This window comes from Etheostoma spectabile, chromosome 21 (assembly GCF_008692095.1).
Source record: "Etheostoma spectabile isolate EspeVRDwgs_2016 chromosome 21, UIUC_Espe_1.0, whole genome shotgun sequence".
In the NCBI taxonomy this organism is placed as follows: domain Eukaryota; kingdom Metazoa; phylum Chordata; class Actinopteri; order Perciformes; family Percidae; genus Etheostoma; species Etheostoma spectabile.
The window spans coordinates 4,245,172-4,260,398 of record NC_045753.1 but is presented as its reverse complement, the minus strand read 5'-3'; the positions used below and the strand labels follow the sequence as shown (position 1 = coordinate 4,260,398).

Sequence of the window (15,227 nt, the reverse complement as noted above, 5' to 3'; positions counted from 1 at the left end):
ACAAGAGCAAGCATACACAGGAAGTAAAACTAAAGACAAGATGAGACCGAGACCCAGACTTCAAAATAAAACAGGAAACTGAACATACAGACACTCACAAGGGAACACAAGACCGGAACAACACCACCAGAGAACAGGGAGGAAACACGGAGAAATAACAGAAAACAGAACAAAGAAACAGGATAAAAACCAAAACCATAAGACAAGCGTCACTCAACAATGACAATCTGGCAAAGTGTGAGTATGTGGGCGGGGATAGTGATGGAAAGGGCAAGCAGGTGCGAGTGTCTTAAATGAAGCACGGGGGGGGGTGAAGGCTTGGGTTACTACTACATAAGCATGGAGCTTGGTAAAGGGTTAGGAGGTTAAGGTAAATACCATTGAAGCCTAGTACTTGTGGGTTAGTGTTAGCAGTGCAGTGCTAAGGGGTGTGCTATGGTCCAGGTCCAGTACTTCAGTAAATGTCCTTGATAGTGGTCTTAAAGGTCCCACATTCTACCTTTTTTCAGGTTCATACTTGTATTCTGGGTTTCTACTTGAACATCCGTGCTTCAATGTTAACAAAACACGTTATTTTTTTAGCATACTGTCTGTCGGAATATACCTGTATTCACCTTTTATCTGAAACACCCCTTATAGCGCTTATCTCTTTAAGCCCCCCTCCTGAAGAAGCCCGCTCTGCTCTGATTGGTCAGTGTTCCCGGGTCCTCCTCATCTGCGTTCTCTGCACCGTCACTGTAACCGGGGAATGACTGTAACGACACTGTAGCTGCACTTTCTACCTACGTACTGTATAGTATAGTTAAAGAAGTACAGAAGTCCTGACGACTCGTTTAAAGGCACAGTTTTTGAAATATGTGCACTTCTCTGTGGATTGAGGGTTTTGATACTTAACCTCGACCTGCTTTATAATACTCAGTTTCATTCAATATGGGACATTTAACAATGTAAGCAGTACTAGTGGTAGTAGTTAAATTAGTGTCGTAAAAGTGGAGATCATAGCAGTCAGTGGCTGTAGCTTTTTTGGTCTTTTTAATCATTCCGAAATAATTTAAAGTTTAGTATAATTTTCCAACAACTTGTTAATGTGTGTGTGGAATGTGTTTGTTGTGTGTGCAGGATCTTAAGGGTAAAATCCTGGTGAAGGGGAAGAAAGAGCACGTGGTGGCGGAGTCCTCGTCCAGCTCTTCAGACCTCAGCTGCTCAGACGAGGAGGTCAGCAGCGCCGAAGCCAGACCCGGCAGTAAGAAAGAGGACCAGAAGGTGGGTCAGCTCGCCTTTGTCCCCACAGCAGCGGCTCTCACCAACTCATGGTGTAATGTGATGGGCTCCTGGTGTGTGTGTGTCTTCTCAGCCAGGTGTGTCTAAGCTGAGTCCAGAGCTGTCAGCGCTGGTCGTCTACACCCGCAGTGTTCCCTTTAAAAGCTTTGAACAAGCAGCCAAAGCCCCCGCAACTTACATGTCCTCTTTCTCTGAAAGTGAAGCACTAAGACTCGTGAAGGACTCAGGTACTGTTCAATGTGTGCATGTGACTTAACCGTAGACTGTAATAATAATGGACAAAGTTTCCAGGTACGAAAAGTAAAGCCAATGTAGAAGTTCCTTAAAGCTGCATTCTATTTAATTTCCAGCAGGGGGTGACTCCAATAGTTGCAGAAAGAAGTCTGTTTCAATAGAAGTCCATGGGGAAATGACCCTACTTCTCACTTGATTTCAACTCAATTTTACTTATAGTATTAAATTTGGGGTGGCTGTAGCTCAGCCCGTAGGGAGTTGGGTTGGGAAGCGGAGGGTTGCTGGTCTAAGACCCCATGCGGACCAAAGTACGGAGTGTGGACAAGTAGCTGGAGAGATGCCAGTTCACCTCCTGGGCACTGCCAGGTGCTCTTGAGCAAGGCACCATCCCAGGTTTCTCCCTAAAAGGGAGTTCGTCCTCGCCGCTGTCGCACGCACCAGTTGCTTGCTCTTGGGGGAATTACTAGAATTGTTGAGACTTTGTAAATTATAGAGTGTGGTCTAAACCCTACTCAATCTGTAAAGTATCTCGAGATAACTCTTGTTATGATTTGATACTCTAAATAAAATTAGATTGAATAACAACCAAGCTAGCTTGCTAGCGTTAGCAGGGAAAGTTTGCTGATCGTACACAGATTTCACGTCCATTATTTTTACAGTCTATAGACTTAACTTACTTTCTAAAGGTAGAGGTAAATAGTTTGCATGCCTCCCACATATGAGTAAGATGTGGTTTTATACAGTTACCTGTTGATTCTACCTTGTTCAGGTAACACAAGGACAAAAGCAAAATGAGTCTTTCTTCTGTTGATCATTGGACTAATTGGACTTGTCCTGTCCCTCCAGGGACGTATTTTGTTCGTCATAACACCCACCAGCTCAGCAGGATTTACCCCTCAGGCCAGCGCCTCCAGTCGTCCAACTACAACCCTCAGGAGATGTGGAACGGAGGCTGTCAAATTGGTGAGAGCTTATTTTTAGTTTATTCTAATCACAATCCAAGCAGACAGAGTAAACAGGAGTTTTACCCAGGCACCAGACTTTCTATCTAGTATCTAGTATATTTCTAGTCCTTATCTTCCAGTTTGGGCTCTGATTGTGTTCTACCCATCCCCCAACATCCCCCAACATCCCCCCAGTGGTTGTATCCAAAGAACACTGTGGTAGGCCTAGGTTGCTAACACAGTTGTGTTTTCTTCAGTTGCTTTGAATTTTCAGACACCTGGTGAACAGATGGACCTAAACGAAGGCAGGTTTCTGCAGAATGGTCACTGTGGGTACACGTTGAAGCCTCCCTTCATGTGCCAGCCTGACACCACCTTCAACCCGGAAAACGTTGGTGGAGGTCCTGGCCACAGACCTGTCCTGCTCACTGTTCGGGTAAGATGTTGCCAAACTTGCCCTAAATGAGAAGCAAGTAGCAAAATAGGTGAAACTGCAGGTTCCAGGGTGTCTTCAGTCCTATATAAATAAAGGTCTAAAATGCCCCCCCAAAAATACCTTAACAAAAAATATTTTTACCACTGTCAATATGCAGTGGAAAGATTCTTAGGTTGCATCTACCTCACATGGTCCCTTTAAAACGAACCCTGGAGCGGTTTGTTGGATAGTCCAGTTGGTTTGGGCTGGTGTGGAAGCGCATCTGAACTCGGGGGTCCCGGTTTTGCTTTGATCCGTCCCAAACACAGGAAGTGAACCAAATATACATAGCATTAACTAGCCTGCGATTTCAACCTTGCACACAATTTACGGACTTCTACATGATTTAAAGGATGATAACTTTCAGATCCATTTCATTGGCTTTTAACACCAGGTAGAGTGTTGATCTTATGTGTATACGTTTACTGTATGCTGGCAGTCCATTTCATTGTATTTATTTTATTGTACTCTATATTTTTTATTGTGCTTTAATTGTGTTATCTATTCATTCTATATTATCTTTTTGTGCAGCACTTTGGAAACCTTGTTTGTTAAAATCGTACTATATAAATAACGTGGATTGGATTGGATCCATAAACTGTGAGCACCTATCGCTGGTTGTCTGTATGACATCAACAGTCTGTGTGACATCATCATCTCTCTCTCTCTCTCTCTCCATTCACTGTCTATCAGCTGCTCACATTGTTTGCCTTCTTCTAAAATATTAGAAATATTAAAGCAGAACCAGAAAACCCAAGGGACGCGCGCAGGTTTGGGCTATCGTTGCCCGGGAAACAGCCCGTTTGCCCTGATTGGCTTAGCCGCCTCTCTAGAGAAAGAGCCTAAATAAACTTCTTTTTTCTGCGCTGGCTGCATCAGTAACATAAACCCATCACGATTAATGTTAAATTACATTAAATCATATCATTTAATCTGTTTCTTACTGCACATGAAAGAGAGAGACAGCCCTACTATCTTTTTCCAGTTTAGAGCAATGGCCCCTTCAAATGTCTGTGCACGCCCCCCAAGACGTTACAGATTTGCTGTTGCTCCATTAGCGTTATTTCTGAGACCAGTAGTGTCGTCGAGTTTTGGATATTCTGTCCAATTAACAAGTGACCGTCTCGATCGTGTTACAGTGTTTTGTGCGTTTAACTAAGTGTTATGAAATGAAAAATGCAACAATGATGCAACTTCACCCCCAAAGTCCACCGACCCATTGAGGAAATCTATCCTAAGAGAGAAGACAAGAGTGGCTGAACTGTTGCTAGATAAGCTCTTCTCGCTCCTCATGTTGTCCTTGGGTCAATTGACCCGTTTTCCATAGGTACAAATCTCTACTTTCATTAATTTTGGGGTGTCTTATTCAATTTTATAGTATTTGGGCAAAAACATTGAAGTGGTTTTGAAATAGTATTGAGTCAAAGTTGACATATTCCAGTCTGTGATTATTCATCAACATCCATTCCTTTAATTTTAGTCTAAATAATTCCTAATTTCTGCTTTTCTAACTCAAACATTAGGTATAATTTCCTATAAATGAGGTTTATTGACCATACATTTCCTACAATAACTGTCAAACTAAAGTTAATAAGTTAGTGTTACGTAGTGTTGAAAACGTCAAAAGAGTGGCAAACTAGAAAAAAAGCATCAAAATTGTTGAAAAAAGGGACAAAACATGATAAAAAATTAAAAACGCTGATTAAAAGCCTCAACAAAAGTGTTGATTTTCAATTTTGACGGGAAGACAACACCAGGGTTAAGCTTTGATTTGATTTTTATTCCAGGTTATTTCAGCTCAGCAGCTTCCTAAACCAGAATGGGACAAACCCAGCTCGATTGTGGACCCTCATGTGTGGGTGGAGATACATGGTGTCCCCATAGACAACTACAAGAAGAAAACTCATCATGTCGACAACAATGGTAAATGCCCACCCTATCGACCAAAGCCCCTGTGTCGAATGAAATGGCTTCGGTAGAAATGTCTCCACAGCTTTTGATAGTTGGACAGATCATATTGTAGCTAATTAGCACCATGACATGTGGTTAGAAGCTCCAAAAAACCCTTATAGATGGACCCTGGTTAAAAAAGTCCAATGGCTTCTGCAAGTCCAAGTGGTAGGCGTAGAAATGCAGACTGACCTAAACAGTAGCTAAGTTTCCATCCATGTATCAAATTATCTGAAGTACGGTAAAAAAACTCATGTGACTAAAGCTGGTGAAAGTGTTTCCATCCAACGGCTTTAAAGCCAATAAAAACCTGTGGTAATGACGTCACACGTATATCAAATTGGTACATGGAATTGATTTGAGACATTCTAAAGTGTTTCCATCCATTTTCACACTGAATCGCACAACATTCAAGCAATAATAAGAAAACAACGATGCTCTCAACACATCGCTACGACGATGGAGATGCAACTTGCCTTTTATTGTCCCTCCAGCACCGCTGAGAGACCCTTTTTTTTAGACATGTCTCGCTGTTTGAGCGCCTTCCATTGACTCCGCAGGACGTCCCACGGCTTGTCCTAACCTTTGTCGGCCATTTCCTTTGCGAGTTCCTGATCAATTAAATTCAGAAAGTCTCTCGTCTCCTCGTCCGTCCACTTCCATCTGTCTTTGTTGACACTCGCCATGTGTAAAAGACAGAGAGGAAGTCCTGGGCGGATCGATCAAGGTAAAATCCGATGAGACCGAATGTATTTCCTGTGAGCTGATATTCATGAATTTCCATCAAAATGTACTGTTTCCATAAGGCATTTTTAATTCAATATAACTTAATTTGGATAAAAACGTGTGGATGGAAACATAGCTAGTGACAGTTGTTTTATTTAAAAACCATTGTTACAATATCCACTTTTAAATGACGTAAAGTATTAAATACCGTCCGGTTTAAAATCAATTGAAATGAACACATTTGAAATATGACAGGTGGTGTGGATTAGAGATAAACCGATTTTTGACCCGGCCGATAATTGAGTTTTTCTTTGGCAGTTTGAAGATAATCTGTTAATGGGTATTATGTTGATAGTTTCCAATTTATTAAATGATTGCTCAAAGCATTTCAACAACGTTTTGTATAGGTAAATTGGTTCCAAAAATCCATTATCGGTTTTGATTAATAACTAATAATCGGTATCGACCTTGAATAACCACAATCAGTCCATCCCTAGTGTTCATAAATGGGTACTTGAGTTTATCTGACAGAGCTGTGGGGGTAAAGTTGGGGGTAAAGTTGGGACACTACATACTACTACATACGACTACAAGTCCATCAAGTAAAACTGCATCAATTGGTGGGAATAAGTCTGTAAGTGTGTTCTTTCCTGTCTGTGAGTGTGTTCTTTCCTTGTTTCAGGCTTTAACCCACAATGGGACTGTAGCTTTAACTTTACCGTCCATGTTCCTGACCTGGCTCTGGTTCGCTTCCTAGTGGAGGACCACGACTATACCTCAAGCAATGACTTCCTAGGACAATACACCCTGCCTTTTACAAGTCTTCGAACAGGTGCGTGTGGTAGATTTTAGATTCTCTGCTCGAGCCCGAACCCGAACTTGAGTCGATATTTCTCGCCACTATCCTCGGTCTCCCAGATAATCCTCCCTAGTCTCCCAGCTGATCCTGCCTTGGACTGACCAAAGTTGGAGAACGAGTTATCTAGCTGATGAGATCTTACCTAGCTACTGAGCATCTGCAGCTCCCAACAAAGATAGTATAGAAGTGTGATGTCTCCCTCTGTAGCTTGTAGATTTTCATTTCCTTCTTTAACAAAAACAAAAGTTGCAGATTGCACTTCTAGAGACAATATATCATGAGACATTTCAAAAAAAGTGATTGTTTTCTAAAAAAGAATGCACATGTCAGTTAGTCAGTCTGACATGTATTTCATTTGTTAAGAGGAACCAAACTTTTTCTGCATTTTCTGCTTTCACTCTGTTTTGCTGGAAACGGATGTGATGTAGTCGTACTGTAGAAACAGAACATATTTAGGTGAATCATTGATAAGGATGAATTAATAAAACCTATTGATTCTAAGGAAAATAAGGGATTTTTAAAACCGTCGCAAAAATTCACGATTTTGATGTTTTTTAAAGATTTTTTCTGCAACCCCTAATAAATGCTAATTTGCTCTCTTGACCTTCTTTCCTTTATCTCTCTCTCTCTCTGCAGGATATCGTCATGTCCGACTGCTCAAGATGGATGGCTCCAGCCTCTCGCCCTCCTCCCTCTTCATCCATCTTAAGGTCACCCCATGTCAGAGCAGTCCCTCGAAATCATCAGCTAAGTCCCCGGCCAAGTCTCCAGCCTAAAAAACCCCTAACCCCGTCTCTACCCCATAGCAACATAAAGCATGAAGGCCACCATGGAAAGATGCCTGGACTGCCCGGATCCAGGCAAAAAAAAATCTAGGCCCTAATTTATAAAACATAACGGTTATAACCTTGTCCTACAAATGTTGCAGCTATATCCTCGACCAATCTATGTTTTATGGAGAAAAAGAGATTTTTTCGAGCAGAAACTTGAGAACTTAATGACAACCCAATGAAACAGTCCACATATGTTATTATCTACAAGGTAATGACCAAAGTTTGGAGCTACACATAGTTTGTCTCCACATATAAGACTCGTAGCTAAAGTCTCAGACCTTCTGAAGGAAGGACTTTTTTTTAACTCTAAGTCTCGTATTTTTAGTGTATTTTATCTGAATAATCTATAAATGCCTGCTGGTATGTGATTGAAAACATTACTTGTGTAGGGTAGAAAGCCTACAAGTAAGTTGAGGCTTTAAAAATGGTATGTGAGGGAGACATCATCTATAAACTACCCTCTGATATGCGGATGTTCATTGACAGAACTATTGGTCGCTGTAATCGATCCTGCCGTCCCGACATGATCCCGTCCTAATGCCACTCTACTGTAAAACACAAAGGACTGAATCCACACGTTACATTCTGTACACAAACACACTCCAAAGTTCAGCTGAAGCTAAAATTTGGCTTTTGGAGCCTGGAGGCTTCAAACAACATGCATGTTTCATTGATAGAACAGCATCTGACACTTTTCTGAAACCAAAACCCCTTCATGCATCAAGGAGAGAACTTCTCTCTTTCGCTTTTTCCATTATTAAACTGTACGGCGTCCCCATTGTACGGTGACCCTATTTGTGCCATAATTGCATCTTGAAAAAAACCAACACAGCTTCATCCCCATTTGTGCCATTTTTGCATCTTAAAAAATACAAAAACCTAGTCGTTGATGGGGCGTTTGCTAGTTGCGGGTAAACAAAATAGGTCTGTGCATTGAGATACATTCAGAATAAAAACAGAACTGCGTTAAAAAGGTCAGGGTTTATGGGGGCATATTGTTTCAATTCAATTTATAGTGTCAAATCATAAAAGAAGTTACCTCAGGACATTTTACACATAGAGTAGGTCTAGACCAAGCAGGTACCAGGTACCAGTCAGACGATAAAACAAATCCAGGAAAGAAAGAAACTCAGCGTAAAGCCTTATCAGACACCAAAACACTGCACAGTGGTTTATAAAACTGTGTGCCAAGTGTTATCAAAGTGACAATCATTAGATCCTTCTTCTTAATGATTGTGAGGTTAGCAGTAGGGAATGGGGGGGTGGGGGGGGGGGGTCGATACAGCATAGTATTGCAACATTTTCCATGGCAATACTGTATTGATACACAGACGCCAAGTATGGATCTTTCATTATATACGTGTTGGTCAGTTTGTCCCATTGAATAACATTGAAGTGAGAGTAACAAACAGAAATGTTTCTTTTTAGATAAAACAGATGTTGACAAAGTTTCCTTTTGGGGACATTATTTGAAATTGAGAAAATTAGAAGGAACAAATTACAAGATATTGCAATAGGTTTAAAATCGCAAAAATATTGTATTATGACATTGTATCGTGATGATTCGTATCATGATGATATCGTATCGTGATGATATTGTATCGTGATGATATCGTATCGTGATGATATTGCATCGAGATGATATCGTATCGTGATAATATTGCATCGTGACACCGTACCGTGATATTGGATCGTGATAAAGCTTATAATGATGATATTGGATCGTGATGATTTCGTATCGTGATGATATCGCATTGTGATGATATCATTTCGTGATATAACTCATCATGATGATATCGTATCGTGATGCTATCGTATCGTGATGATATCCTATCGTGATATAGCTTATCATGATGATATTGTATCGTGATGATATTGTATCGTCAGGCCTCTAGTGATTCCCACCTTACTGAAATAAATAAGGGGGGGGGGTAAGCTTTTTGATGCAGACCTCATGTTGGCCTTAGCCAAATCAACTGGTTGTCTTTGTCCTGGCAGCCGTGGATATTAGGGATTGACCAATACTAGATACCGATTATTAGAAGTTAATAAAACCGAAATGAAAATCTTTAAGTCAAACTTGAGATATTGGAATTTAATCTCCAACACACACGTTTTGTTTATATGCTTTAAGTCATTATTTAATTAATCTGAAACGTTTAACACAATAAACAGTAATAAGGCATTATTTTGGTGTCAAATGTTGAGAGCTCTGTGAAATATCTTCACGAGCAAATACTATTAATTCACAAGCAGCGAGTGATTGGCACTAAAATAACGCCATACCGTAACAGATAGTCAGATAGTGTTGTGGGTGGGACATTGAAGGGTAACTACCTTTTTTTTCCACCTGGATAACAGTCGTTGACGTTGGTCCAGTATTAAGCCAGATCGTTGCAGTCGGCGGCCGAGAAACAAGCTACAATGGAAGTTAATGGGGCAATTGTGAAGCTTGTGATTACCGTAAAACACACTTCATTCAAAGTCGAAGGAAACAAAACAAAACTATGAAAAGCCGTTTTGGGTTGTCTTTCACCTTTTCCAACCACCAGTTTTGGTTGAAATAAACATAGTTTACTGATTTACAGGTGAAGATATGATGGCTCTGTACACGCTAAAAGTATTGCTTTTTTAAATAGAGTCTGGTGGGTGTAGTGCTGTTTCTGCTTCTCTGACTGGTCTCAAAGAGGTTTTAAAGGTCTATCTCTAAAATGATCCTTTCTATAATGTTATCAGACACTTATAATAGTAATCTGAGCCTGTCAGGGGCAAACAAGCACTTTTGTGATACAAGCTGTCCTATTAACTTATATTGTAGTTTGTTTAATCCGCTGCGATCTCTCTTAGTGCTGGACCAATGTCATAGATTGTTGTTACCCATCAGTCACTTAGACACAAAAACAGGGTCCAGGTTGGAAAAACACGGTAGTTACCCTTTAGGTCAGACTCAGTGGTGAGTGAAACCGAAGCAGAGGGACAGACACAGAGCTGTGGACGAGCCTAAGTAGAACACTTTTCAATTCGTTAACTCTATCAGTTATCAGGCAAATACAGACAATCTGACAGTTGCCAGTACAAACAATGTGCTAAAAAATGGCCCTGTTTATCCTAGTGTGTAGGTTTCTTGCCAGGGTTTTGTCCTGTCAACAATCCAATAGGAAAGCTCCCTCTGCTGCAGCTGCTCAAGGAAATGTCATGGGGAACGCAAAGAGGGAATTTCAAACTAAACTTTGGAAGATGCCCATTTAATTTGTCTAGCTTATGTAGCTAAAGCCTCATATTAGCTGTAGCCTTCTTGCACTGGAGTCACTTAATGAAGGATCTGTTCCCAGCCAGAACAGGGAGAATAACTACACCCCATAACTCCATCAACATACACATGGCATTGTATTTAAAATATCTGTGATAAAACATTCTAATTTCAAGGTTCACTTTTAAGCTTTTTATGGATCATATGATACTTAGTAACTAGGTTACTCGGAGCAGGAAATCTTAGGACACGTTCATAGGCACTGTAGTAACCTGGTTATTGTGAATCGGTGTATACATGCAGCAGGACCGTATCCTAACACAGCCCTCAGTGACAGTGTAAACCTGATACTGGGTTTAAATGGGGTCTGGGTCCTTTTCTTACTTTTTTTTACATGTATGAATCAAAAATCTGTAAACCAGAACCAAGAGACTTGATGAAATCACTCCTGTTTTTAGCCTCTCTACACTGGCTGCTTGGCTAGAATAGATTTTACAGATCACTTTTACGGTTCTTCATGGCCTCGCACCTACATACATCTCAGACCTCCTTGTACTGTATACTTACGTAATACTTTGAGATCCTGGGGCAGAGGTCTTTGGTCTGTTCCAGAGTCCCGGCTGAAAACTAAAGGGGACAGAGCATTTCCCCAAGGATATTAGATCAGCTGTTACTGACCTCTGTTAAGTCCCTTTTTTTTAACACATGACTGGCTTGTTTTTTATGTTTTGTGAAGCACTTTTTAACCTCATGTTGTCCTCGGGTCAAATTGAGCCCTTTTTCCTATTTCAATGTTCTTTTTAACTAATTTGTAATCTTTGGGATGAGTTTGATGGGTAATTTATTCAATTTTTTTAGCATTGGAAAAAACAAATTGAAGTTGTTTCCAAATAGTATTGAGTCAAAGTTGACATATTCCAGTCTGTGATTATCCATCAACATCCTTTCCTTTAATTTTTAGTCTAAATAATTCCTAATTTCTGCTTTTCCAACTCAATCATTAGATGCCATTTCCTATAAATGAGGTTTATTGACCATAAATTCCAAAAATAACCGTAAAACTAAAGTTAATAAGTACGTGTTATGCAGTGTTGAAAACGTCAAAAAAGCAACTAACATTGAACAAAAGTGTCAAAGATGTTGAAAAAAAAAGAATAACAAAAGAATTTAAGAAAAAGATTTAAAAAAAAACCCATTGACAACAAAAGTGTTGATTATCAATTTTGACGGGAAGTCAACACAAGGGTTAACATGGAGTTTGAAAAGTGCTCTATAAAATCTGATTATGTTATTGTTTTTATAAATGTGGTGATTGCCCTAACACCATATTGCAAAAACGCTATATGGAAAGTAACAGTTACATATAACAGATGTTACTGTAGATCTCTGTGATGAAGAAAGGTGTCTGCCTGTCTGACATATGCTGTACAGATGAAGTACTGTACTGGCAGTTATATCCCATCCCAGTACTTTTTTTTAATGTAGTCTAGTTTATGTTAAATGGAAAACATATTTTGAAGAGATTACTTGTTTTATGTTTGATCCACAGTGACTGTATTTTAGCTCGACACAACCCACGTTATATTTATGTAGCCGTGACACTATATTATTATAAATAGCCAGCTAGAGATAGTTTTCACAATGAATAAAATGTGTTCAGTTATGCAATAGGAAAAATAATAATGTACACTCGATAAATCTGCTGTCTTGCTGTTACCTTGTTAGAGTAGACATACATGCTTATGCTGCGTAGTTGCAGTGAGTTTTCTATGTAATATTTTACTGTGTGTTAATATTTATACTGTATTAAGGAGATCCTAGCCACTGGGACAAACCACATTTCTATGTCAGACACCGCTCTATTTAGTCATGTAGCTCATGTTAAAGTTATTTTTTCAACCTATTTTCCTATGTTTTTGTGTGAAAGTGACTGATAGGAACAATCTTTGAAATTGGTCCAGTAGTAAGTGTGAACGCCGTAACCAGCAGACACAGACCGGGCAAATGTTCATCGTCAATTTGGTCCACTAAATGTTCTTTATTTTGCCACAAACAGGCTCCGATTAATATTCTAATTGTCTGATAACATTATGAAAAGGATCCCTTCAGAGATAAACCTTTAAAACCTCTCCGAGACCTTTCTGTTCAACCAGAAACAGCTCTGAGGTCGCTAGTTCTAAACGCACCAGACTCCATGTAAAAAACAGTAATTTTAGCGTGTGTAGAGCCAACATATTTTTACATGTAAAACAGCAAACTATGTGTTTATTTCAAGCAGAACTGGATAATTATTGTGACTAGATAATAGGCAGCATGGTGGCTAAATGGTTAGCACCCCTTCCTCACAGCAAGAAGGTACTTGGTTCGAATCCAGGTCGTTCTGGGCCTCTCTGTGTGGAGTTTGTATGTCCTCCCCGTGTTTGCGTGGGTTTCCTCTGGGTGCTCCTGTTTCTTCCCACCATAAAGACATGCATCCTAGGACTACAGTTGAAAAATAACCAATTGTATAACACTGGCGCATTTACAGGAATGTTCATTAATGTGCATTGTCCAAATAAATGAGATGAAATAGACTTGGTTTCTGTCGATTTTAAATCAAGTGTGTTTTAAGTCGCTTAAATTACTGTTTATTTACATGGAGTCTGGTGGGTTTAGCAAATGCAATTTCACAGATTTCACAGGTTTTTATTTAAAAAAAAAAAGGATTTTACTCTTTAACAGAAAGGTCGACCTCCTTAGAAATCCTTTCTGCAGCCATCTCTCTTAATGCCGGACCAATGTCAAGACTGTTGTTCCCATCAGTCACTTAGGAAACATAGGAAAATAGGGTTAAAAAAAACAGTAGTTACCCTTTAAAGAAAATGTTTTTTACACAGTGTTGGTTTTATTGAGGAAGGATTTTGTAGGAGCTGGTTTTCAAACATTCATATTTTATTGATTTACTCATGACAAAAAGAACTATGACTATTTCATAGTAAGATAATCTCGCAGAGAATCTTACAAATTTAAGGACATTTTAATAAGGAACGAGTACTATGACGATGAAGAGAGCCTAATTCGATCAGTATTCATCTTTTAAATGTTAAAGGACCATTTTTGTCTGTTTTGTCAATTCGACATAATATATGATCAGAAGAGTTCTGATAAAAAAGTGCCAATACTTAATAATCTCAAACAAAATCAGCTCTGTGTCTGACAATATCGCACTTATTCAGACGTATCATACTTACATGTATCAGAAGCTGTGAGTGTAACAACTACATGTACAATAAAAGACCAAAGGTGTGTGTTTTTTTAATGATTAAAAAAAGAACCGTAACTCTACAATTCCAAGCATTGACAATGTTTTGGAATATTTTTCATTTCGCTTTTGTCATTCAGCAGCTCTGTAGTACTCACCCTGATGTCACTTGTTGAAACAGGTACACCATGATGTAATAGGAATGGAATAAAGGGAATGCCATTTGAGTATTTGAGTAATTGAAATCCAACTCTTTAAACAAAATGTTAAGTGACGCATCCAAAGGACATGTTCTTTTTTTTTTTTTTTACAGTGAAAAAACAAAATAAAAGTTCTGCAATATTTCCTATATTGCTCTTTCTTGTATTTTCTGGAACTATCCACCTTGAGCAGTCACACTTGATGACATCCTGAGCTAATCAGTCCCTCCAGAAAAACGTGATTATGCGATCACATAATTCAATGCATAAACAGCCAAAGTCTGCATTTTTATGCGGGGGGGGGGGGGGCACTTTCACTGCAGATTTCCGTGGAAGATAAGCGGGGCTTGCATGACTCTATAATCCCCGCATTTTTGTTGCAAAAAAGTCACATATATCTAAGCAGGAAATTGAAAAAGTTTGCGTCTCTTTTTCATCAAAGTTCCCACAATTTCATCACATAAAATTGCATTAATATCTTGCATATTCCATCGCATTTTTTAGGAAAACGTCCGCATTAAGAAGGATTTTTGCCCACAACAATCACAAAAAAAAAATTTCTGGAAGGACTGCCTAAATGCAGGGGCGGGGCTAGAAGGGGGACACAGGGTTTTCCTGCATCTCCCTACAACACGTGTCAAACTCATGGCCAGCGGGCCCCTCGCAAATTTTGATTTTCACAATCAAGTTTGACGCTGCCTTTGTGCCAAACCAAAAAGATGGGAAACTGTTTTCAAACTCCAAATACGCCGCACTCAAAACAGAATTTGGCAGAACTTTGAGACTCAGAAATTCCCCCAGAAGCAGAGAGTTTCATAATCAGGCTGTGAAACTGGTTACCCTAAAAAACAATGTAGTCATTGTTTTGCTTGATTTGCTAAACTCTATGATGTGAGGAACTTTTGCTGACTTTTGCAGGGCTTTATGTCAACTGAAGTTCAACAAAAGTCAAAGTGAGTGATTCTAAGCAGAGGGAATTCCGTTCACGCTATTTGTTGGCTTCTTGAGCCATGTGTTGCCAATGGGACATTCTAAAACGCTTAACGTGGACAATGCTTATAATAATAATAATAAGACTTTGGGTTCGATTTCTGACAGTTTTCAGCTGAGTCGGCAAATATATGACCTTGACTTCCTTCCAGAATTCATACAAATGATTCTGCTGAAACTTTCCGGCCATAGAATTTGCCCTCACCATCTGCTCATTACTTTTGATGAAGCGCACAGCATGTTT

The 15,227-nt window shown here is 39.5% G+C and overlaps 1 protein-coding gene across 2 annotated transcripts in view; it reads left to right on the top strand.

Moving 5' to 3' along the window:
• The window catches only part of LOC116671514 (1-phosphatidylinositol 4,5-bisphosphate phosphodiesterase delta-3-A), a 43,853-nt gene extending 33,636 nt beyond the window's left edge, over positions 1–10,217 (top strand). For both annotated transcript variants that reach the window (XM_032502865.1, XM_032502864.1), the window contains exons 10-16: positions 1,120–1,263; positions 1,355–1,508; positions 2,362–2,478; positions 2,717–2,895; positions 4,722–4,857; positions 6,293–6,442; positions 7,106–10,217. In XM_032502865.1, the coding sequence (XP_032358756.1) occupies positions 1,120–1,263; positions 1,355–1,508; positions 2,362–2,478; positions 2,717–2,895; positions 4,722–4,857; positions 6,293–6,442; positions 7,106–7,245 (1,020 nt within the window). In that variant the 3' untranslated portion in view covers positions 7,246–10,217. The remainder of the gene's footprint in view (positions 1–1,119; positions 1,264–1,354; positions 1,509–2,361; positions 2,479–2,716; positions 2,896–4,721; positions 4,858–6,292; positions 6,443–7,105) is intronic.
• Positions 10,218–15,227: the final 5,010 nt, after the last annotated feature.